This window comes from Diadema setosum, chromosome 18 (genome assembly GCF_964275005.1).
Source record: "Diadema setosum chromosome 18, eeDiaSeto1, whole genome shotgun sequence".
Taxonomy (NCBI): domain Eukaryota; kingdom Metazoa; phylum Echinodermata; class Echinoidea; order Diadematoida; family Diadematidae; genus Diadema; species Diadema setosum.
In genome coordinates, this window is record NC_092702.1 from 28,701,228 (window position 1) to 28,726,715 (window position 25,488).

Consider the following 25,488-nt stretch of genomic DNA (forward strand, 5'->3'; position numbering starts at 1 on the left):
GTATTGAGTTTTTTTTTAAGTTTTTAATGAGTTGATATGTGTATGATACAGACTGTACCACTAGATGCTGTAAAGGATTTTTATTAGCCTGATGAGGGATGTGATTATCTGTGGGAAGGCACTGAGTTCCCTTGTGTTCATGTCACTGCCTTATTTCCATTCATTTCAACAGTTTACTAATGTAACATGATAATATTATGTTATATTTTACAATTTGTATACTGAAAGCAAAGTTTTCCGTTTTTAGTTTCCAGGCACTCTTGCGTGTTTTCTTAATTTTCTCATAAGGAATATTGAGATGCAAGAGAAAGAAAACATGATTGTTCTATATCTTCTGCTGACACACATAAACACACACACACACACACAATGTAAAATGTGTTCAGTGATTTGACAGAAATGTCAACCATTCAGTTTGTGTGTTTTCCATGTTTCAACATTCTCCTTGTATCACATCTTCTATATGGGAATGGATATGTGGCTTCTTCCAGTAATAAAGGGTTTAAAGGGTGTGTACAGTTCTGGTTGAGGTGAGGATTTAGCTTTTAACGTTTTACGAGATATTCAGAAAGCACTCCATGAGATGTCAAAGAGCATGCAATTCTAAGGGGTATCAAAAGTTTATTTGATGAAAATCGGTTTTGAAATGGCTGAGATATCCAAAAACAAGGTGAAACAAAGAGATCCTAATAAAAGGCGTGGCCTGTCGCCTTTTATTATTATCATTCTTTTGGGGGGGGGGGATATCTCAGCCATTTGAAAACCAATTTTCATCAAATAAACATTGAATCCTTCTTAAAATTACATGCTCTTTCATATTTCATAAGAGGTTTCTCATTATCTCACTTAGGAATGTTCAAAACATGAATCCCCATCTCAACCAGTACTGTACAGTCCCTTTAAAGGCGAAAACTCTGCTTCCACAAGAACATGCGCTTACAATGCTGAAATTAGCATTTTCCCCAATTATATCTCATGGGTGAAAAATGTCCCCACAAATCACCGATTTATAGAGTGCATATCAAATGGAGGTCAATGCCACTAACTCATACATTGTATAGTCAATATGCAATTCAATGTCTAGGGCTCTGTTTTTAACTGTCGTATGAAGTTATTTGTAGCCAGGAGTGAAGATATCTATGGGTATGTGTTACGTGCTATGCATGTGAAGATATAGAGTGTGTATATACAGTGGACTCCCGTTATAACGAAGTCCTCGGGACAGGCAGTTTTCTTGCGTTATATCGAAATTTTGTAATAACCGAATGAATAAACAGTAAAAAAGCACAGGGTGGATAACGTTGTGGCCCGAATTTGTACTTCGTTGTAACCGGAATATTGTTATAACCGTGTTCGTTATAACAGGAGTACACTGTACTAGGATAGTTTTGCCTATACAGATTCTTTAAACTCTTATGCCAAAATCATTATTCAATAAATTATCTTATGCGCCATGTTGCTCTCTCCTTCATTTTCTTTGCCTCAAGTGGGATGATCGAAGTATCCTTAAAAATGTAGATGGTAAATTAAAGGTAAGTTCTCAGACTGTGGACACAGTGGCCTTTTATGGGAAGAATTTTGTGTTGTTGATGCTAGTATATGTGCACTGGTCAGTATTTTACCTTCCATAATGCATTTGGTAGAGTGACAATGGAATCAACCATGATACTATGCAATGACCAAGGTGGCTTTGCATTTTTTTTTTCTACCTTGTTGCATGGAATTTTACCATTCATGTACAAATATCGTTTCAATGGTGCTGTTCCTGGACCATTTGTCTCATTGATATATATTAAAAAAGAAAAAGAAAAAAACTGATGTTCATTCTTAATACATAACCTAAATCAAAACTTTCCCTACCATACATAATAAAAAAAGAACGCAATCTTGTTGAGGCGGACATATGAATACTTAGCAGAATACATTTTCGTATTTACTTAGCATGTGCAAAATTGAAGATATATGTAAACTTAATGATACAAAATGCAGGCATTTAAACTATGTCATATGGATATTCATATACTGTTGAAATGGTAAATAAAAAGAAGACAAAATGTGGCAATTTATGTGAGGGATTTAGTTTCTTGCAGCTTTGCTAAATGATAGCATTTTAAGGCAAATTTCACAAAATAATGATTTCACGATCACACCAACCATCACTTGATTTTTATCCAGATTTTTATTTTTTTTTCTTCCACTGGGGATCTTTCTACCTGCATTGTTCAATTCAGGGAATTGCGGAAAGATGTATGCATTTGACCACAAGAGGGCTCTTGTTACACCCCATTCTTGTGATCGACTTGTGCACAAAATCAATTTGCGTATTTCTCCAGTTAGTATAGTTTCAGTCATATTGATGGTTTTCGTAGCATGACTATTTCCCAGCTTTGCATATTCTTTTGTTTGCGAGAGTTGTTCTCATAAACAGGAGAGGAAGGACTTAGAGTTATCGTCACAGAAAAAAAAATATTATCCTACCCTTCAAAGGGCAATATAGCCATATTGCTAGATGCACTCCACCATATTTAGTACCCCTCTGCATCGATAACTTAGTAATGAATATCATAGCCTGTTTAATGCCCATACACTATCATGTTCATGTCTTTCTACACATAGAAATAACAAAGGGATTCACTAAGGAGAGGCATATATTTCCACGTAGCTCTCACATAGCTGATATTCGGGTCGATTAGTCTTGTGGTGTGCATGCCCGTCTGTGATACGTGGGCCTGTAATGGGTTTTAAGAATTATCAGCACTGGTTTGTAAATTATCCTCGCTAAGAGGAAGATGGATTAATTCAAGGTTGTAGCTCTGGTTTATGTCTATATATATATATATGAATGTGGTGTGATTCTGTTGTCTTTGATTTTTTCTCGTGGTTTGTCCGAGATGAGTTGTGATATGTTTTGCATGTGCATCTTGGCATTCTTCAGTGTTGACCAGTGCTTTATATATTCTTGCTTTTTACCACAGTGACAGTGGGTTCAGTGGAAAATTTGAAAGGATTTGGAAACCTTTCATGTTGTCAAATATCATTTGTCTGTGCTATTTTACAGTCATTTTTAAAGGTGTTGAATACTTCGATGACTTTTAAAAAACAGAAACAAAGTTACAATCACATGAACTAATGTCATGCAAATTGTACTCAGTCCTTTCTTTCCAGATTTGGAATTGAGCCCTTTTGTAAAGAAAAAGAGACTGCCACTTATTTTGTTTTCTTGAAGGAGTTCAAAAAGACTGGTGTGGCAAACTTTTTGGTCACCAAGTATGTAGTTTGAAAATTACGTATTGCCATTTCAAGTATGTATTAACTGACATTCCTGGTACAGGAAGTTTACTTCTTTTTTTTGTATAAGATCCTTATAACCCCCCCCCCCCCACCCCCGAAAAAAAAAATGTAAAGAAAAAAATCTATACTCCAATCAAGCACACTATATAAGTGTTGTTTTCTTATTTCATGTGGCCTGGCTTGAAGATATTAAGTGATCACACTCTTATATCCAGGAATGTTTAAAAGATTTTTTGAGATGATATGATATTTTTGTTCACATTTGATATGGATGGGCCATCTTGTGTAAGACACAAGTGCACAGCGATTCCACAATTCTGAGATATAACCACCTAAATCTCCAAGGGCAGATAGTTTGGCATTAACTGTGATGGCACTCGAGCCACAGACACATGACCTCTGGGTAGTTCTAATTTTCAAGAAGCCTCATTTGTTTGTGCCCTCCCTGTTCAGTGTGAGATTCATTTTATTCTGTCGTAATAAAATGCGGCCCTGCATTGTATTTCATTTTGAAGATGACCCACCCCTAACTCCTGCCCCTTTGATTGACAAGTCGCATCCGACATGTCAATGTCAATATCAATACCCTTGTGTCCTGTTTTGCACGACTCTTGTTATGGAGAGCATATCATGCTTTTGGAGGCGGCAGAGCCTCTCTAAGTAGGATGTGGTTGATATACTGCAGGTAAACATCCTCTGTTGTGTGAGGAAAACATCAAATCTTGCCGGATTAAGAGTTGGGGAAAACCCTCAGAACTTCTGCACTGGGCTATAGCGTTAATCGTCTTCTTTTTAACCTTAGTTTCCACGTACGGCAAATATTTCATGTCTGGATAGGATATGGGTGTGAGAATTAAACGTGATAAAGTTTTCTCACGTGGAAGGAATTCTTTAGATTTTTAGACTCACGCCCTCCGTCGTTGCACTGTTCTTGAAATGTTGTAGTCTTCAAAACACACACACACACACCCAGAGACAGGCACTTAATAATAATAATAATAATAATAATAATTGATATGATTTATATAGCGCCAAATCCACTCTGCAGAGTGCTCTAGGCGCGGAAGGAAGAGAAAGTGAGGAGATAAAGGACATACAAATATCAAGTACATGTAATGAGTAGTCAAATTGAGGCTTTAAACAAGTGAGTTTTTAGACTGCTTTTAAAGGAGTCTGATGAAGAACAATATTTTACGGCTGAAGGTAAGTTATTCCATAAGGTGGGAGCAGCATGGCCAAAGGCACGTGTGCCCCATATTGTAGTGAATCTATAACATATAGCAACAACAAGACATTGCCTTGTAGTATAGAACTTACTGCCTGCAGAATGACATGAAACTGTTGCTGAGCAGTAATGCCAATGAGGTCTTCCAAGCTGTGAGGGGAATAACACTACATTAAAAAAGAAAGAATGACGAAGTAAAGAGGATGTCACTGAGAAAAAAAAAAGGAGATTGATTTGTTCTCCAAAAGAACAAAAATCAAAATCTGGCCATCAAAGAGTCATTTCAAGGATAATGAAGCCAGTGATGAGAGAAGAAAATGTTCAATTTATGACATAATTACACAATATTTTGAGAGGATAAAGGTATTTAAGTGTTAACATAATTTCCCTCACAAAAATATGTCTCCCCCCTTTGTTAAAGGAAGTGTTCTTGTAATGAATTACAAGAACATAATTCATATTTTCAATGTGGCAATGATTTAACCTGGTCTGGGCCACCAAAATCTTTTCCAAAGATTATTTCGTTATTTTGAATAACGAAATGTTAAAGTTAGTGTGGAGCCTTGCAATCACCATACAAGGTGGGACCCACCTTTATTAGGATCGCTTTGTTTTACTTTGTTTTCGTATGTCTTAGCCATTCCTAAACTTACTTTCATCAAATAAATATTAAATTCCTTGTAAGATGGTAAGCTCTACACTCTTTCATAAGTGGTTTCTTGGTGTCTCCCAAAAAGTTAGAAGCCCAATCCCTCATCTCCACCAATACTATATCATCCCTTTAACCCATTTCTTACAATGGCAATGCTGTGGTAAATTGAAATAAATTTACAGTTATTTTTAGTCTTCCCTGTATTGAGATGTATTAGAAATATCAAGCTCTAATTTTGTCTTTGTGTGCTGCTGCTTCTACTTCTGCTGCATCACCAGATTTTGCACGTGTGCTATGTTATGTCCAAAGTCACTGTAGCTGGGCCAACTTTTGTAGGCCTAATGTTTTGTATGAGCCAGGCAGTTTCTAGGAAATCTAATCTAAACGTCTAATCCAGAAAAAAAGAAATATCTGCTATTTGCATAAGAGTAATGACCAATCATAAATTGCCTAGGATGTCTCAATGATGGATTGGCCCGTTTATCCTAGAGCTGCATGAAACACTGTGTTTAATGCCAGAAGGAAGCTATTATATTGACCAGGTGAAACCTCAGCCATCCTCCAGCACTATCTCAGTGTCCATGAACTGGACATAGGACTTCATTCGAGGCAAAATAAAATGCTTCTACATACAATTGTATTTAGGATTTTGTTTTTGGACATCTCAGTCATTTCAAAACCGATTTTCATCAAATAAACTTTCAATTCTCCCTAGAATTATATGCTCTTTAAAATTTCTTAGAGTGGTTTCTAAATATCTTGCAAAATATTAAAGCTGAATCCTCTCCTCAGCCATTACTATACTATCCCTTTAAATCTTAGTGGTCCACGCAATTTCATCTTAACTAGGTACTAGATGATTAAGCAATTCAAATGGTATGTGCAATAACCTTATGACGTGGCAGTTAATGTAAAAGTGCCCGTAATTAATGTAACTGAGGGGCAATTATATATTGGATTCTTGGATCTGCTCCAGGTGCCTCCAATGTCTATTGCATATACCAGCCAGTTTACAATGTAGGGCAAGTTCATTCCGCTATCAATCCCGATGAATGTTTTGATTCACCACTGACAAGAATGGCAGTCATTATAGTTCTAGTAAAGAGGCACAGAAAAGGGCCAAGAGTCATTCCGATTTATAACTTTCAATAGAAGTATGAATTTTCCCAAGTGGAGTTCACTTGTTTTGTGTCATCTAGTACAAAACCCCACGCTGAAATTCTCAAAGCAGTTTAGCATCAACCGAAATCACATCTTTTACATGATACTTAGTATCCTTGATACGTGAAAATACTAGTAGTGTCCATCATATCTCTAAAGTGGGTTGTTGTTTTTTTTCCATGTGGTTTCCACAAATTTGTTAAAAGTGTAGATTTTCTACAGCGTGTTCAAGCTGACTTTAATGACTAAGAGTAGATTCAGACTAACAGATTGGTAGAAGATGTAGCTGTGAAATCATTGACCAAAAACATGATTTTTAATGACATTTAGGATAAGGGGAGGGGACCAATGTGAGAATGAACTTGTAAATATTTAAAAAATGCACCCCCAACTCATACAGACACTACTATATTACAAGTTTAAGTTTAAGTTTTTAACTTTGATGATTTGCTTGTAGTTTAGTCCCATGTAAATGGACTCAAAAGTTTGCAATTTTAAAGAATATTCGATGATTAGATGAATCAAAAGATTTCTTAGGGGTTGGAAGTTAGCATGACCTCTCCGCAAATCCTATTATAACCCTTTGCTTTTGGGTCAACCTCCAATGCATGTTGTACACTACTGATTGTCATACCTAAACAGGTTTAACCCCAGAGCTGCCTGTATGTATTTCTGCTCGTTCTATGTTTTAATCATCAAGCAGGACATTCCCTCATAAGTCTAATCTTCAGAATGAGGTGTCATGTGGATGCTTATCATCAAAATGTAAATTTGTGAATATTAGAAACTTGTGAACCTAATTAAAGTTTATCAATGATGACAGGACTGCAAAAACCTGACTATTTTTTATGCATGGGACCAGTTTCATTCTTTCACATTCTCGACATTTATTGCAACATAAAAATTGACTTGCATCAACATTTTACTTTCTATTGAGCATAAAGATGTTTATGTAACCACATGGCCGCCACATTTTAATATGAAACTCCTCTCAGGTTTAGATTGACCAATGGAGTAAGGTCAATCAAAAGAATGCTATGGTGTAGATTTACTCTTTAAACCAGATTTAGTATGAGAAGTTTATAGACTATTAAAGTTTTATGTGGATTAGAGGAAATTGATAGTGGTCATTAGTAAATATTCATAGCAGATGAGGTAATGATATTATTGTGTGACGCCTCTTGCCACGGTTTGGATACAATTATATTACAGAAGCATGATGTTCAGTTGATAATTTAGCAAATGCTGTCCCTTCCTTCCCCCAAGAAATGTCACCAATTCTACTGTGACCAATTTGACTGTTTTGGGAAAAACATGGGAAACTTTCGAATACCACCTCCCTCTGACTTTAACGTTAGATTCGTTGAAGATTCTAACTCAAGTGTGCAGTTGCTTTTTAAGTTCTAAAGACAGGAATCGCTGTTTATATGCAAGAAGGCACAATACTCTTTGTCCTAGAAGAGGGAGACACGACTGAATGGAATCATAGCAGAGCATTTCTAAAATATTTGTCCATTGTTCCGTTTTTTAAAAATCTTTGCAGCTTCCACAAGAGGCAACCTTTTATTGACATTGAAAAGGGGGCCATGGGATTATGTGGTAGAGAAAAAATTAGGATAGTTGTTGGGAAAATTTGTTAGTTACAGTACCTCTGGCACAGTGTGAAATTAAGTCTGTAGTTTTTAATGATATTGTTGTAAGCTTCCACAATCTGTCTGCAGAACTTGAAGAAATTTTTGGAACATTCAACATCATATCGCAGAATTTGTTTTTCAGGGACTAAAGTCATCAGCATGAATGCAAATTTATGGATGACAGATTTGTTATACTTAGCCACATTTATTATGCTTTAATGACTTGTAATTTTGTCATCCAGACTTCAAGAAAATTGAAAAAAAAAAAAACCCAACCCACAGAAATGTCCACTTTTTCAGTTGATGGTGTTCTTGCAGGGGGAAGGGGGGGGGGGGGGGGGTAACATGATGCAATTTTGTATTTAATGTTAAAACTTTTTGTACAGATAGACAATCATTTTGCATACACCAGGGACTGTGCCATTCTTGCATCAGTTTAACCTCCTTATTATCACTTCTTCAAAAATACCATTAACTTTATATGCTGGATAGTTACCTGTGGTGTTGACTCAATTTTCCTTGAGCATATTGTAGATTCAGTGAATATAGCAAAGGTAATAAAATCTTCAGTGAAAGTTTTAGGAACATCTAATGACACATTAGGTAGTTGGCGGTCCAGGGGCGGATCCAGGGAGGACAGCAACCGGCGCACGCCCCCCCCCCTTTATTTTTTGTTGAAACAAAAGAAATAAAAAGAAAATAAATGGGGGGAGGGGTGCGTGCGCCCCCCTTTATTTTTGTAAACACGCCCCCTCTTTACGGAATTCCTGGATCCGCCCCTGCGGTCCTTCAAGTTTTTGTCAATATTCATTATTACTAAATTATTATCATTATGATCATCATCATCATTATTATATGCTGAAATGAGCTGCAGTATCTGTATGGTGTCACAGTGAAATAAGTTATATGCATGTGGTATTGTGGTGAGTGCATGTTAAGCACCTGCAGAATATGAGGCACCTTGTGTGCACTACATGTATTGTGGTATGTCCCTATAGACGAGGTTCCAATGACGTCACCAAGTCATGCTGAGGGGCAAAAATTGCGTAAGGGGACCCCCATACGAGTGGGCAAGCGCGTAAGAGTTACATAACCACGTCTCATGATAGGCAGGCAGGTATACGCTTAGCGTACACCACGCTTGAGCCATGCGCGTAATACGCATGTAATTTACTTTTACCCCTCAGCCAAAGCGTCATTTGATGTCACGGAACCTCGTCTATTTCTTTTGCCATGGATGCCTGTTGATCATTGTTGCCAATTTAAGTATGCATCATGGGAGCATGGGATCACTCTTTTCTGTTTTTTCAATCTGTACCTGCGATCTTTAGGCGCCATTACTGTCCTTCGCGGGGCATATGTGCAATAAGGAGTTGTTGTTTTTTTTTTTCTCTGGATGTCAAATACGGTTTACCTTTTGTGATGTAGTTTCGCTCATGACTGAGGTTTAGGATGATTTTAAACACACACACACACACACAGACACACACATTAAAAACTACTTGTTGGAATGCTGTCCAATTTCTTATTGATATGTCTGAGGATGATATCCTTATTACTGTCTGTGATGTTACGTTTCACTGCAGAAACAGTTTTCACGTAGGGCATATTAAATCAACATACCATATGAGCATGTTTTCATATTATAAAGTAAAATGACTATGAGAAAAAGTTGATGTATTTTAGAACTAAAAAAATGTAAGAAAGTCCTTCCTTCTGTCCTTCAATGAGTGCTTGTGAGTTTTGGTAGGGAAAGGAAATCGACTGAACGTAATTAGGGCACACTAATGGCTGCTTTTTGTTTGAAATACTACTTCAAAGTGTGTAGAATTTATAATCTGACTTTATGACCTCCCCTTTGCAGCCTGGGCCCCAGTTCAGCGAGAGTGACAGCGATGACGACGTCGGCATGCGGAACCCTACTCTGTCAAGGTCGCCGGAGCATGGTGCAGGGTCCATTGACAAGTCCGTGGGCAAGCTGTTTCCGGGACGAAACATCCTGCAGTCTGGGTGGTGTGTGAAACAGGGAGCTGTGGTAAGGAGAGGTGGAAATTCTGTATGTGCATGTGCATATATGGCGGGATGGCGCAGGGGGAGGTTGGAGAAATCAGAGTAAGCGAGAGAATTGGAAGAAAGCATGACAAAGTTTTTGCTATTTAACTCAAGTCGTACTCTCAAGATTATTATTTTTTTTTTTGCCTGCTAGTCGTATCATTTTCCCTAGCCAAACTTGAGTGGTGGCTTGACCTATTTTCCTATCCTTTGTTGCTCATTAGAGTGATGCAGTTTGGATCTGTTAAGTGAAATTCTTACTCTTGAGTTTCTGGCAGGTTTCAGTAGTCATGGAGTTAGGGCTATTTGGTTGACAACTAACAAAGTTTAATGTTTTTTAATTTTCTAGATTTAAAGTTAGAACTGTAGGGAAGACGGTATTTTTGTTATAAATCTAATGTCATTGTTTGTCAATCTGAAAGTTCCAGTCACCCATTCAGAAATTGCCCCTGGTCTGAATTAAAGTAAATGAGGCAGTGTAAATGCTCCAGTGTGGGGGAGTTAAGGGGAGAGGACTGCGTGGAGGGGAAAGGGAGAGGATGGTAAGTGGAGGGGAGGTAGAGAGAAGGGCAAGGGGAGGAGGGGAGGAGGGGGGAGGGGGAAGGGAGGGGAGGAGAGATAGTGAAGAAGGGATGAGTGGGAAGGGAAGGGAAGGGGGAGAGACAGACCCCGTGTTCAGGCTAGGTCACATGTTGTGGGGATCCCAACTTCCCCCCACCCCCACCCCCAAACATAGCGTTGATGGTCAAGGGGAATTCTGTTATTGTTCTCTTCAGAGACAAAATTTGGAGAGGAGAGTGACCTTGGGCTGAAATTGATAGTGCCCAGGTGAATTCATCAAATGTGCACATGCATGATCTCTGTTCTCAAATGGCTGGCACTCCTCTTCAGCGCCAAGCAAAAATTTTGATTGTCCCTGCAGCTGAGGGACAGTCAAAAGAATTGTGGACAGATGAAAAGATTTCTCTTTCTCGAATAAAGAGGTTCGTTCCTGACAGTACCAGAGATGCAGACAGGTCCTTATTCTAAATGCAGGGGTAAAGAATAGGAGGAGTCACGGAGAAAATGTGGAGGGGAGGGAGAGGGTGGGAATAATAATAATAATAATAATAATAATAGTAATAGTAATAGTAATAATAATAGTAATAATAATAATAATAGTATTGATAATGATAATGATAATGATAATGATAATAATGATAATAATGATAACAATAATGATAATGATAATAATAATAATAATAATGATAATGATAATAATAGTAATAATAAGGGTAATAGTAGTAGTAGTAGTAGTAATAATAATGATAATAATAATAGTAATAATAATAATAGTAATAATAATAATAATAATAATAATAATAATAATAATAATAATAATAATAATAATGATAATAATAATAATATTGATATTAATAACAACAACTACTACAACAATAATAAGACAGACGTAACACACAACATATCCACTCAAATGTGCTCAAGGCGCTCCATTTGGTTATAAACATTAATTGGTTATGAGGAGTAATTCAATTCCTGGGTAAAATATTCTTCCAGCAGCATTTAAAGTGATGGTAAATTTAGGATCAAAATTTTGATTGGTATTTTTATTGTCTGTTTGTTTTTGAAATCAGTTTCCACATTATCAAAGAAAATATACCTAAACAATGATATTCTTTGGCAAAGTTTTCAAATGAATGCATCAGCTAAATATCTGTGATGTTGTCTGTCTGGTTTTCAGAGAAAAAGCTGGAAAAGAAGGTACTTCATCCTCGATGATCAAGGAATCTCTTATTACAAGTCAGATCAAGTAAGTGATGTAAATATGTAAGTGACATCCGGATTTGAGTGCCCTTGTCCTTACGGTGCCTATGTAGGTGTATTTTACTCAACCTTGGACCAGCAGTGAGAGGCAATTGTTAAAATCTCATGTTTGTGCTTTAACCCATTGAAAACTAATCCCTAGTCCCGAGTATACTCGGGCAAGTGTCTATGGGAAATTGGAGTAAAATCAGCTTGTCCTTAGTGGGTTAAGGAAAGTGAGGGTAGGAAGGCAACCTGTTTAGGTTTTGCCTACAGATAGGTTCCTTGTTCAGGACAAGAACACAAGAGGACCATTGTTGAAACTTGCCAAAGCACTCTGAGCAGGACAAGAAAATGAGATGGTGACTTATCAAAACTAACCGAGGTGCCTTGTTCAGGACCGCGAGAGGCTGGAAAACAACTTGCCCAAAAACTCACTTTGGCATTTTGATCAAGGTTAAGATTTGACTCATCAAACTCATCTAGGCACCTTGTTTGGGACAAGAAAGAGAGAAGATGACTTCTTAAAACTTGGTTTAATAGCACCTTGTTGGAAGCCAAGAAGGACAACTCTGCAAGAACTCGTCTAGGCAACATGCGAAAAATTACATAGATGCCTTGTTCAGAACAAGATGATGACTATTCAAAACTTGCCAAGCACCTTACTTGAAACAGGAAGTCATCTTGATGCCTTGGTAAATTTCAACAAGGAGTATGCTTTGTATTTATGTATATACTTTTAATAATGCTCTGCATCAGTACCTTCCATACCAAACCAAATGATGTTCATTTAACCCGTTGAGGATGAATCCCGAGTATACTCAGGCAGGTGTCTGTGGGAAATCTGTGTTACGGCAAAATCAGCCCATCCTTCATGGTCTAAGGGCTGGGGTCACACTGACTGCAGTGCCATGTGCACAAGGCATATCTATGGAAACTGACTTTGCAGCTGAATATTGAGCATGGCTCCATAACCTGTTAATACATATCATCAACTTGTGTATTGCCGACATTGGACTTGTGACCAGTCTCTTTGTTGTTGTTGACAATTGATGTCTGATCAATGTAAGCATTGCTGACAACTGACCCGCGATCAGATTCTTTATTGCTGACCACCAGCATGTGGTGAACTCCTGTATTTTTTTCAGTTTTGGTTCAGACATTAAAATTTAATTCAAGACATCAAATGACAATTACCAAGTAGAAAAAGAAACATGAAATGTGCATGGAGAGGCAAAGGGCTCTATAGCTATCTTGTGATGACTACCTGATTTTTTGTCTTTGTTTGGTGTTGTATGTTTTATGTGCTCAGACTCAATATCAGATACTACCATGAAGAATGTCTTCTTTTACAATCTTTCTCTTGCCCACATTCATTTTACATTTGGTTCCTTACTTTTCTTTCTGGTTTTTTTTTTTTATGTTTTTGTTGTTTTTTTCTGCAGGAGAAGATACACATCCGAAGCATTCCACTGAAAGAGATCTCTTCTTGCAGAATATCAGAACACGGGTAAGTCTGGTGGCAGTGAAAGACAAGTTCTGGGAGGCAGACGCTGTACTGACGTAAATGCCACGGGCCCACGCCATCCCCCAGTCCCACACAGTGTATTCCATGTCGTCCCCCGGTGCCTGTAATGTGACCCGTCCGTCACCACAGAGCTCGAAACTGAATCTGTGCTGTGGTGAAATGGGGCAGCCACTTGATAAGGCAATGTAATACAAGTAACCCTGAAATACAGACGGATATACATTTCTTTTATCATCACACCTACATACTGCTGTCTGCCAGTTCAAGGATAGCAAGAACTTTTTTATGGAATCTGAACATTAGTAGCTTAAGCAAGTATGTACACGTAAATGTGCACTTTATAGTCTTCATTACCTCATGACAACTCACAAAGGAATCACGTTGACATGTATTACTAGGATGTACACAGTCACATTTATTTCACTTATATTAAAGGAATGGTAAAGTACTGGTTGAGGTGAGGATTCCCCTTTTAACTATTGTGGGATGCTTAGATAACACTCTATGTAATGTTAAAGAGCATATAATTTTAAGAGGAATTCAAAGTTTAGTTGATGAATGTCGGTTTTGAAATGGCTGAGGTATCCAAAAAGAAAGAAAAACAAAGTGCACTTAATAAAAAGTGGGTCTCATCTGTTATTAGCATCGCTTTGATTTGGATATCTCAGCCATTTCAAAACCAATTTCCATCAAATAGATTTTGAATTCCTCTTAGAATTATATGGTCTTTCATATTTCATAAGAGATTTCTTATTATCTCGAAAAATCATCATCAAATAACATTGAAAACCTGAAGCACCATCTCAACCGAAAATGTGCCATCCCTTTAAATAAGATGGAATTTAATGAAGATTTTGTTTGTCAGTGGGAAACGTCTGAGGGTGATTACATCATCACTTCATCTGATTTTAATGAGAATGTAACCAATTATTTCCACAACTGTTTTATATGATGCCTGATCTTTTAATGATACTTCTACGTGGAGTGACCATGGAGTGGCACATTACTCTGACCTCTTACCTTTGACCTCTGACCTCTTACCTCTGACCCTTCTCTCTCCCATTCAGACCCAGCATTCAGAGGGACAACCTGTTTGAGATTGTCAGTGCATTACGGACGTTCTATGTACAGGTATTCAGATATCGGATATAAGATTGATAAGAGAATTATAAGATGAATTTTATTATTTGTTTCTGGGAAAAGTATGTATTTTAAGGTGAAATTAACATGTTCATGATCTCTGTATAGTCCAACTTGTGCTGGTTAATAACACTGGTTAGCAAACCAGTTTTGCCTCTTTACTAGGTAGGAATTAGGAATTGATTATTATGTGAATTTGTATTCATTTATGTATTAATCAGTAGATAAAGAGATGATTAGGGAGAGATATAGTTGTATTGGAAGATATATTTTTATAAAGTTGTATATGTATATAATGTTTTTGTTACAATGAGAATGCAGTTGGCCTTAGTGTGTGTGCACCCATTACATTACATTACATTGTATTAATACATTTATATGGCACATTTTTCATATGCGTACATGTTCACATGCACTTTACTTTTTGATCATTAATGAAACGAGTGAGTTTTTAGATGATTTTTGAAGAAAATGATAGATTGCTGGTTGCAGAGATTACTGTTTCAAATATGTACGTGTGTTAAAGTAAAAGAAGAAATACCCCCTGAACAAACACAATGCGTCACAATAAAAGAGCCAACCAAGTACATCCACCTCGAACGAAGCATGAAAGAAATCATGTGCAAATGATTAGAGCGAATTCTTTAGTTAAGGAAATGACAAAGCGATCCCAAAGTTTTGAAGCCCTTTTGCACCTTGAAGCTTTCCAATTCTGGTGATGCCTCTGTTTTTAATATCCCGTTGCCAAGCAACTAATATATTGTGCTTATCTGTTTTGGGGAAAATGAGCAGTGTGGATCTTTATTCATTCATATTTTTTTTTTGCCTGCTACTCCTGTGGGAGCTGTGACGCAAATGTACAAATTTATCTGTGCCGTCACTGGAAAAAGATGTTCAGAGTTGCATATTACCAGAACTCTTTGAGAAAGATGAAGTCATCATTTTGAAAATATATTGAGTCCAGATGTCGTAACTGTGAATTTTTCTTGACTTCTTTTGGACAACATGTTGGCAAAGTATTTCAGGACAGTGATATGATTTGATATCTTTAGAAAAAAAATTACAACCTTTAGGAAATGGGGAGAATATGTAATGGGGATTTCTCACGATATGACATTTAACCTGAGACAGCATATTTTCATGGTTTGGTGCAGTTTCTTTAAATTCTTGTATTTTCTATTCATAATAACTGTTTCATACAGAAGAGTTGATAAAAACAGCATCAACAAACAAATCTTTTATTGACGCCCTCTGATATTCATATGAAATTGTTTAGCTTGAAGCAGGGAGGTGCTAGAGAAGGAGAGACAACTACTGCTCTCCTTTGAAGTCATGCGTGGCACCGCCGAGAAGTTAGCGCTTAACTAAAGGTGGAAACCAGGTGCTTTGACAAAAGAGAGCATCAATAATCGGGATTAGCGCTCTCACATCTAGAAATACTTGCCCTACTGCAATTCGCTCTCTCTTTCAATGTGATGGCAACAATGAATTTGTGTACCTTGAATTGGAGCAGCGAATCAAAATGCAGTGTAAAACTGACAATTTTAACAGCAAATAGTTCAAAAGCACGCTGGAACACACTTTAGCCGAGTACTTCATTTGAAAGATCAAAATATCCCAGATTGAAAGATAGAAAACTAACATGCGGAAATGTGCACATTTTAGAAAAATATTAGGTTTTTAAGAGGGCCTAATTCTCATTTCATTTCGATTTGTGCATTACGAAGAAACTAGAAATACATGTTTATGATACTGAATTCTTTCGTAAACTATTCTAAATCAATTCAAGTATTTCATTTAAAATTTTACGGTGAAGTAAAGCTTGTAATTTAACGAAAGGTGAAATGCGTTCTTCGTCTCCAAACTTCGTCTTGCAACTAGAGCGGTGCCAAGCATGACTTAAAAGCGTAGTGGAATGCTAGACATCCCATTGTAACGCCTTGAACCCAAACGTGTTTGCATGAATTAGGAAGAGTTGCCACTCCATCTCTGTCACACCTCCCTGCTTGAAGGCAGGATTTTCAAATCCTTCTTATGTGGTAAATGTATAGATAATTCTTAAATTGGCAACATGTTTAAAAAGATCATATTTCTTGTTTCTCTCTCAAATTGGCACATTTTGGAAAACTTCCTTGTAAAGTTAGTGTAGATTAGGTGGATCTAACCTGTTCTGTCTAATGTTTCTCCAGTGTAGGATATGCAGTGAAAAAAAAAGAAAAAAAATATGTGTTGCCAATTTGATGAAGACAAATTTGATGAAGACAGAAAAATTACACAAAAGGCCTGATGGGTTTCAGTAAGAGTATGAGTCATCAAGTTGTACATTATCTCTGCAACGTTGCAGGAACTAATGAATAAGAACGATGCTTCTCTCTGCAGGCATATTCACCGGACGAGATGGAGTCGTGGGTTCAAGCCATCAACAATGCTGTTGCTGCCAAAAAGAGAAGCTTAGAGCAGAGCGTAAGTTTCGGTGCCATCATCGCAATTTCGGCATTATCAAGATTTGCCGCTTTTGCTTTGATTTTTTTTTTTTAAATCTAACATGCAAATGGGCAGATGACACCCAGAACAGAACAAAAGCAAAATAACAGCAACAATTGCCAAGAAAATTGCCCTTTATATTCATGGAGGAATACTTTATAAGGAGCAAATGGTTGCTCCTTGTTCAAGATGACTGAGATGGACAAAGAAAAAACATTCAATGAAAACAAAACATAAATATAAACCCATTATTACTTTTTCAGTTTTTATATTGGATTATTTGATGTAGAATTGTGAGGTCCTAATGAAACAACAGCTAGCAAGCTTCAAGCAATTTGCAGTTTATAATCATATCTCATCACATATTTCTAGAGTAAGATGCTGTAAAATGATGAATAGATTTCATAGTGTGGTCAAATTGAAAGGTGACCATTCACTGTTGTTTCTTGGTCATGTTTATTGATGTAATTCTGTTAATACTTTTTGTACGAAAGAGTACATTTTTACTGTATATATGCAAGTTGATTGGTATCTGGGGCTATGTTTAGGAATGTTTAATGTCTTTAACTTTTAAACATCATATTGATTATCTTAGATGTAGCTTTGCAAATGTATATTTTGCAGATATCTTTTTGCATTTAGGAATGTATATGATATATATTTAGGAATATAGGAATATTATATATATATACATATGATATAGATATAGGAATATAATGAGTGAGGAATATGATTCTTTCTGTTTTAGATTATTCTGCATGATGCTTTTTTTTCTTAAAAGAGCGGAGAATTCAAGAAATATCTGCAATGTGACTGAGAACAAAAAGAGTATGAACGATCACTAGAAAAAATATTGATCTCTTTTGCGTGGAAATTGTAAGATATAATGACAGAGTTTGTGTCGAAATTTCAACCAAAGCCTGCTTTTTACTCTATGCCTGAAATTGCACATTTTTACAACCCTTAATGTTTTGGTTCCATTTCAGTTCTCAGCTCTTTTGAGTCAGGAGGAAGAATATCTTTTAAATTAAGCAAACAGAAAAGCCAGAGGTGGGCAGATTCTTATGGTAACAACATGCTGTAGGTTTAGATGTACATTTTTTTCTTTATTCTTACATATTCCACTGCCTTCATTTATTTGATTTGTCATTTTTTACATTAGAATGACTGACAAGTATTTTCACATACCTGGTAGCTTTTGATAAGCTCCTCTCACAGCATAGTGTCAATGACATTGCATATCACAATAGTGCAATTTTTTGTTGTTGTTGATTGATTTTTAAGTAATAGCATGACAAGGGTTGGTGCAAGTTGCATTACTTGGAAATTAGCTCATTGCCAGCCCTTCAAAGCCATAGCAAAGTTTCTGAAAACGAAAGCACAACAGAATTTGCTGGGATGTCTGTCTATGAAATAGAAGAGAACTACCAGATAGTGTCGCATTTGATTGGCTCTTTTCCCTACTGAATCTCCTGACTCACGTGGTCATATAGCAGATATCAACAAAAGGAAAGTATCTTGCAAGAGAAACTGTTTGAAAGATTTTCTCAGTTTGGTTGTTTTATGTGATTGATGTGAACTCAGAGAGTATGAAGCACTTGATTAACACTTCACCTCACCACAGTCTCCTTTTTGTTATACCGAAGCGGTTGTTAAAAGTAGGCACAAGGGACCATCAAACAGCCAGCTGTCACCACCGTCTAACTTTGTCCTCATCTTTCCATGTCAGTGATGGGCTGTTAAGGCTTGTCCATCCTTTACTGCTGTCCATCCAGCACTTGGTTTGACTGCCTCTGTGTCTGCCACCCCTCCAGGGCTCTCTAAGAGGATTGTCTTTGGAAGAGTCTTGTGGAGTATGATGTGGCCGAACAATGGTGGCTTCCCCCTCCCCTTCACTGGACGAGGGATTCCTGGGAACCCTGACGGTCATGTGACTGGGCTTCACACACAATCATTTTGTCTTCCAGTCTTTTTTTCAAGATTTCAAGAAAGTTGCCTGAAGCACTTTATCTCAGCCATCAAGATTTTTTCTGGAAATCTTGGCTGTCGTCATTCAGATTTGTGCTGCCATGTGGCAGAATGGAATCACCTAGTAAAGCAAACGCTTTTATCCTCGTAAAAAGGAAAGCTGATGTCGCTGCTTGTCCATTCAGATCTTCCTGTGTTTTGCCAGGGTTGATGTTGCGGTGATGAAGCCCGGTTCAGATATCTCAGATATTTAGCGGTTGTCTTTGGTGAGGATGATATTAAGATGCTTGAAGGCATCTATTTACACCAGCTGTTCTCCACTGATGTGAATCTTTGCCATAGTGCTATTTACACTGCTGACTATGACTCCACATTTATAGTCAGTACTACCTTCCATCCCATATTGACCCACCCTATTCATGCAAGGCTGTTTGTCACACTTTTGAGTTCCTTGTTGCACCTCCTGTGAGATCTGTGTCTTCTGAAGAGTTCAAGTTAATGTCAATGTGGTAGCTGTAAAGTACTTCTGTCATGGTTCAAATTCATGAAATTCTTCCGTCGAGATGTTTTCGTTGCAACTGGTTGACAAATTGCCCTACATCGACGTAAATAAGCACTGAATTAAACATCTCGACGGAAGAATTTCATGAATTTGAATAATTACGCAGTACCTGCTGCATGCTATAAGGATTAGAACCAACATTTGCTGTCGGGCGGAAGCTCGGTGGTCTAGCGGAGATGACGCCTGTCTGGAGATCAGGAGGTCGTAGGTTTGAATCCTGCTCGAGTATGTACGCCCATGATTTCTTCTGTCATGGTGTTCTCCAGGAAGATATTGTGGAGGATCAGTGAGAGTGAACAGCCTTGAAGGATGCCAACTGATGTCTCAGAGTAGTCTACCAGCTGGCCTTGTAAGAAGATCGCACCTGATGAACGAGTTTTCCATCACTTCCATGATCTTGATCAGACCCTCTTTGTTCATCCCAGGTGACATGGCAGAAGTCAGCAAATGGTATCAACCAGGCTTGTGGTGCCACTTGGGCAAAAGACTCCCCATCAAAGGTATCGAGTGCATCCATGGCTGGAGTTGGTCATTACAGTGCCATGTCTATCAGTTCATGACTACTGAACATTCAGCTATCAGTTTGCCAAAGCTATCTGTGCCAGAGCTATGAAGTCTTGCTCTCAAGTGCCTTTGTCAGTTTCTGCAGTGTGTGCCATACACTTATTAGTTGTTTCCTCTGACATGCCTGATTCAATGTTTTTGCACTGTCCAACGATCTACAGTACTGCTCCTTAACTTTGTTCATCTTCTGCCTGACTGGGCTGTTGGTCTCACAATACACAGAAACTTTCGAAAGGAACTTAATTTTCATATGCATAGTTGATTCAACGAGCCTTTGTTTGTAACTAATTAATACCAATATTTCTTCACCTTATTCTTATATTTCATTACAGCAATCATTGATTATCTTTATTTGTAATGACTGACATTGTTGTTAGATATAATATGATTTTGTCACCTGTCAGTTTCATGTAGGGGAAATTTTTAACATATAATACTGTTATCTTTTTTCTTTTTCTTTTTTCAGTGGGGGGGGGGGGGGAGGCAGAAAGATCTTAGCTTGTTAGACTTTGTATAGAGTGAAGTTCCCTCTTTGAATGAGGGTATGTTATTATCATTTCGCTGAACTACTGTGAGATTTGTATGTTAGAGTTTTATTCATGCTAGATCTTTTTGGCAGCAATAATTCTGTACACAGGAGGAATAGATGCCTAGGTACCTGATGTACACCAATGTTTGGAGAAGGAATCCTCTGCATACTACAGGGGGGGGGGGGGTAGAATGCATCCCCTCTCCCCAAACAGAGAGATTATGTTTAGCCCTTCACACACCCATTGTGGTTTTCAGCCAATGCCAAGGTACTAGTCATCTAGCATACATGATGTGTTTTTAGTCCAGTTGACCCCGCCGAAAGACTCCTCAACCGGTAAAGAAGAAGAACAACAACAACAACAAAGGGATATTGTGGGATTATCTGTGACAATGGAATTGATCCTGCTTGCAATACAATCTATGAAAGGCAGTAGGCATAGATGTCAACAAAAACATAGTGAACACAAAGAAAAAGATAATGAACATCACACACTGTGATAGTAAACACACATTCAGGTATGTTGAGAGTTAAAGAACTTTACACTTGCCAATGTTAGTGTGGTTTCATTTAACCCTGACTTTCATCAGGCTAGCATTGGTCAACTGTGAATTGTTATCCAGCAATATGATTTACTCTTCACTTTTCTTTTCACCCTCAGTGACTGCACTTATAGGCCATTAGAATTGCAGTTATGATGAATGTTCAAATTTGCTATAAAGCATGGGATTGAAATCCAGGATCGACCATCTCTTCTCCATGATTCTGACACCAGTTGCACCTGGTGCACCTGTTGGGGGGGGGGCAAGTCAAGGGTTACCAGTGAAAGTGGTCACCCAGACAGGTGAACACAAGACATAAGTGACACCTCTTGCTAATGTTTGGACAAAGCATGCTTTTCTCTGCAGGTTGAGTTTGGATGGGATTTGGAGGGGGGGGGGGGGGGGGGTCTTGAGTCACTCTTGTTTGAATTTGACTACCAGCAGATTACCTCTTTAATACACTATGATGTGATAGTGTTACTCTATTACCAAGTGTCCTATCATTCAGTGTTTACCAAACAAGAGCAGAAGGAGAAGATGCGATAGTAATGGCGTATCAGGGCAATTCCCCCCCCCCCCCCCCCCCCCCCCCCGAGGACAATTCTCCCCACCCCACCCCCCCACCCCCTCGGCTAAATACTGGTTAGTGATAAGTTTAGAGTAAGGATTAGGGTTAGGGTTAGGGTTAGGAGTAGGTCTAGGATTTGGATTTGGGTTAGGGTCAGGGGAAGGGTCTGGGGTAATTGGCCCGAGAACCAGTAATGGAGTTTGCAACATCAGATTATAATCACTGGTGCCAAACATACTGACGTTGCCGTCTCACCACAACACGTTGCACCGTCCACTGCTCCAGAGTGGAGCAAGGACGAAATTTAGAAGTGCCTATTTATGTTTTGTTCACTTGTCCAACAAGAGTCCAATCTGTTGGTCATTGCTATTACTCGCAATTGCAAATTTTTCATTTCCAATTTACTAAAGTCATTTTGTTTTTCTGTTCTTTTTTTTTCCACTCTGCATATTTGTCCTCATCCCATCTTGCATGTCTGTTTTTTTTACACACCTGCACACCAACCACTTCACCTGCGTGACACCTGAAAAAAATGACAAACACCAAACAACTACAGTGATGAGAAAAGTGGACCAGTTTGTCCTGTACAGATTTTGTAGGTGAGTGCCCCTTGACCCCATGACCTCTGGGATGACCTGAATGTAATGACACTTTCACTACCCCTTGCCGATTGATGGAATGAGAGTGAACCCCATAGATTGAGCTTCAAAGCATTGTCTAATCATTTTCTGCATGTGCGATTATTATTTCTTTGAGAGGGCCTTCTGGGTCAACCACATTTGTAGTCTATATAGATAACGTGTCTCTGCTACCATTGGAAAAAGAAAAAAAAAAGACTTGAATAGTTATGCATTATTTTTGAATGTCTTATTCTTATTAGTTGCAGATTACGTTCAATGATTTGCAAACAGTCAATGCCAATTGATTGCTTGTTTTGTTTGCTTGTAGTTTTATTTGCAAATGTGTTGCTGGGCATGTCTTTGTTTTGCTTAAAGGGTGTGTACAGTTCTGGTCGAGGTGAGGATTTAGCTTTTGACGTTTTGCGAGATATTCAGAAACCACTCTATGAGATGTCAAAGAGCATGCAGTTCTAAGGGGTATCAAAAGTTTATTCGATGAAAATCGGTTTTGAAATGGCTGAGATATCCAAAATCAAGGTGAAACAAAGAGATCCTAATAAAGTTGTGGCATGTCGCCTTTTATTATAGCACTTTTTTGGATATCTCAGCCATTTGAAAACCAATTTCATCAAATAAACGTTGAATCCTTCTTATAATTACACGCTCTTTCATATTTCATAAGAGGTTTTTCATTATCTCACTTACGGATCCCACCTCAACCAGTACTGTACAGTCCCTTTAACCCAATGCTGATATGTGGATTTTGTCATTTGAAATGTGATTAGAAGAGGCAATGCCTTGGCTAAAAATTTCCCCTGTGTAGAATTGATTTGATTTCTGCACCAGACAGGTGCCAAATATCCAGAACGAATACTCAAGAGATATTTCAAAATGCACCTGTTATGAGATTATTTTTTTTTTCTCATACCATCAAAATGAGATCAGCCAAGTGATTATGAGAATTGAAAGCAATTTTTTTTTTCTTTTCATGCATGGTGGCTGCTGATAAAAGCTGATTTCATGTGTCACTTATATGAGTTTTTGCATGTTATGTTGCCATGCACTATATGCATATATAATTTGATGACATTTCACTCTCTCAGTCAAATCAAGTTTATTATTTTGAGTGAAAATTATGTCATTGCATCCTGCCATAAAAAATGTTGATGTGATTTTTTTTGTTTTTTTTTGTGAAGAGTATCTTACCATGTTTATGTTTACACATAACTCTCCCTTGTCTGTTGAGTGAGGTGTCGTTGAGGGACATTTTCCAGGAAATATGCGAATCAAATCTGAAAATATGGAAAACAAACTAATTGTCTATTCTTCCATAAAACCCTGTTTGCTTTTAGTGTAATCCATTACCTAAAATCTTCTTAGGACAAAATGCAATTATTTAATGACTGGTCCAGTAAAACTTGACACTCTCATGTGAAACATGCGCTAGGTAGATGTAAAAATTACTGTGTTCTAAACTTTATATTGGCGTGTACATGAAATGCGAAGAAAGTAAACAAAAAAAGCCAGGCTCCTGTACATGACCATAGAAAAGATGTGAAGACACGTTGCTGGACAAAGAACTAATCAAGAAATGTGTGATAATACCAATATGATCATCTATTCAGATGTACTGTAGGTTCCAAGTAATTTGCATTCATGGACATGAGAAGAAATGTTGGAGTTTAAGTTCATGTTCCATGTTGATTTTTCTAGTTTTAGATTTGAGATGCTGTTACTGTTTAGGTCTCTCTGTTATATCAAAGGCATTCCAATATTTTGCCACTGTTGAATCGTAGTCAGATTATGTGTACCTTGATTTGGCAATTCACTTATTATTCATATTTCGTTACATGCAGTGGCTAGTGCTTATTCATAAAACTTGTTCATATAATTCCCCCTTCCCCCCCCCCCCACCCCAATCTCCAGATGTTTGTGAATAAAGAAGAGAGGGATACCTTCTTGTGAGAAGGAGCACAATGCCAGAGAAGTTTCCTAAGTGACCGTGACCAGCTTCCCCGCTCCCAGAGCCATCTCCCATCAACTTCCAGCGCTGTCTTCTCTGTGTTGTCATGACTACCGGCTGGAGGGCATCAAAACCCAACCTTTCCGTATCATCTGCCGCGGATGCGAGGATCACATCTGTCGTACAGTGTCCCCTCGTTCAGATGGAGAGCATTAGTTTTCGTAATATTAGAAAATCAAAGAAAATGAAATGAAGTTTTCTTCCAAAAGTGTTCAAAGTTGGTGACTTGTAAACTCTTCACTGTTCTTTCAAAAAGTGTAAAATTAAGCAAATCTGAATGTAAAACTATGACTGTGCTTCAGACTTTGATCTTGGCAAAGTGTTTTTACATCACTTTTCATTTTACACATGCGATGGTAATTTTGGTTGGAAGGAGATGAAAACCTCAATTCTAACGCGGGCAATTTGTTGTGAATGATAGACTACTTAATTTTTTTCTTTTGGCAAAACACAATCTGTTTGCTTAACTGAAAAAAATTGATGCAAATCTTGAAATGTATTTTTTTTTTTAAAAGAAACTTCAAGCTCCTTTAGAACAGAACGATTTAATGTGTTCACTATTGAAGATGACTCTTCATCACTTGGAACTCATTATCTAAATCCACATTGTAGCATTAAAGACCCTTGTAATCAGAGAGTAATTTGAATAAGATCGTTTTTCAGTTGAACCTCTTATATTCTGCCATTTTCATGTCTTAATTGTTTTTACCACCATGCCATGGCTTTTGCACTGCTTTGAGGACAAAAACAGTTACTACGAGAAAACAATATTTTGTACGGCTGAGAATTAAAAAGTTATTTCTGCTCTTGGTATGACAAATGTGTATTTTTTTTCTCTCACTCAAACCAACATCATTCCTTTGAAAAAAAAGTCATGTTTTCATGTATTTGTGTATGTAAACACAAACCTAGATATTGGGCCATTGTTTCAGTGTAAACATAGACATTGTAGAATAAGTCTTTTTGGGTGTTCGTGATCTCATGTTAATTTGTAGGGGAGAGGGAGCACAGAAAAAAAAGAAGAATACTTCCAAAAGATACAAAATATAGAATACATGTACATCAATGTTATGTAGACACAAATTCATCAAAACAGGAAAAAGATCTGTATTTGATTATCTAGAGCCTAGGGCATATATTTT

The 25,488-nt window shown here is 37.6% G+C and overlaps 1 protein-coding gene across 1 annotated transcript in view; it reads left to right on the forward strand.

Moving 5' to 3' along the window:
- Positions 1 to 24,742, forward strand: part of LOC140242068 (pleckstrin homology domain-containing family A member 1-like) — a 98,580-nt gene extending 73,838 nt beyond the window's left edge. Inside the window, exons 7-12 of the mRNA XM_072321829.1 lie at positions 9,828 to 9,998; positions 11,757 to 11,825; positions 13,264 to 13,328; positions 14,414 to 14,477; positions 16,866 to 16,949; positions 24,250 to 24,742. Coding sequence (XP_072177930.1) covers positions 9,828 to 9,998; positions 11,757 to 11,825; positions 13,264 to 13,328; positions 14,414 to 14,477; positions 16,866 to 16,949; positions 24,250 to 24,288 — 492 coding nt within the window. The 3' untranslated portion in view covers positions 24,289 to 24,742. The remainder of the gene's footprint in view (positions 1 to 9,827; positions 9,999 to 11,756; positions 11,826 to 13,263; positions 13,329 to 14,413; positions 14,478 to 16,865; positions 16,950 to 24,249) is intronic.
- Positions 24,743 to 25,488: the final 746 nt, after the last annotated feature.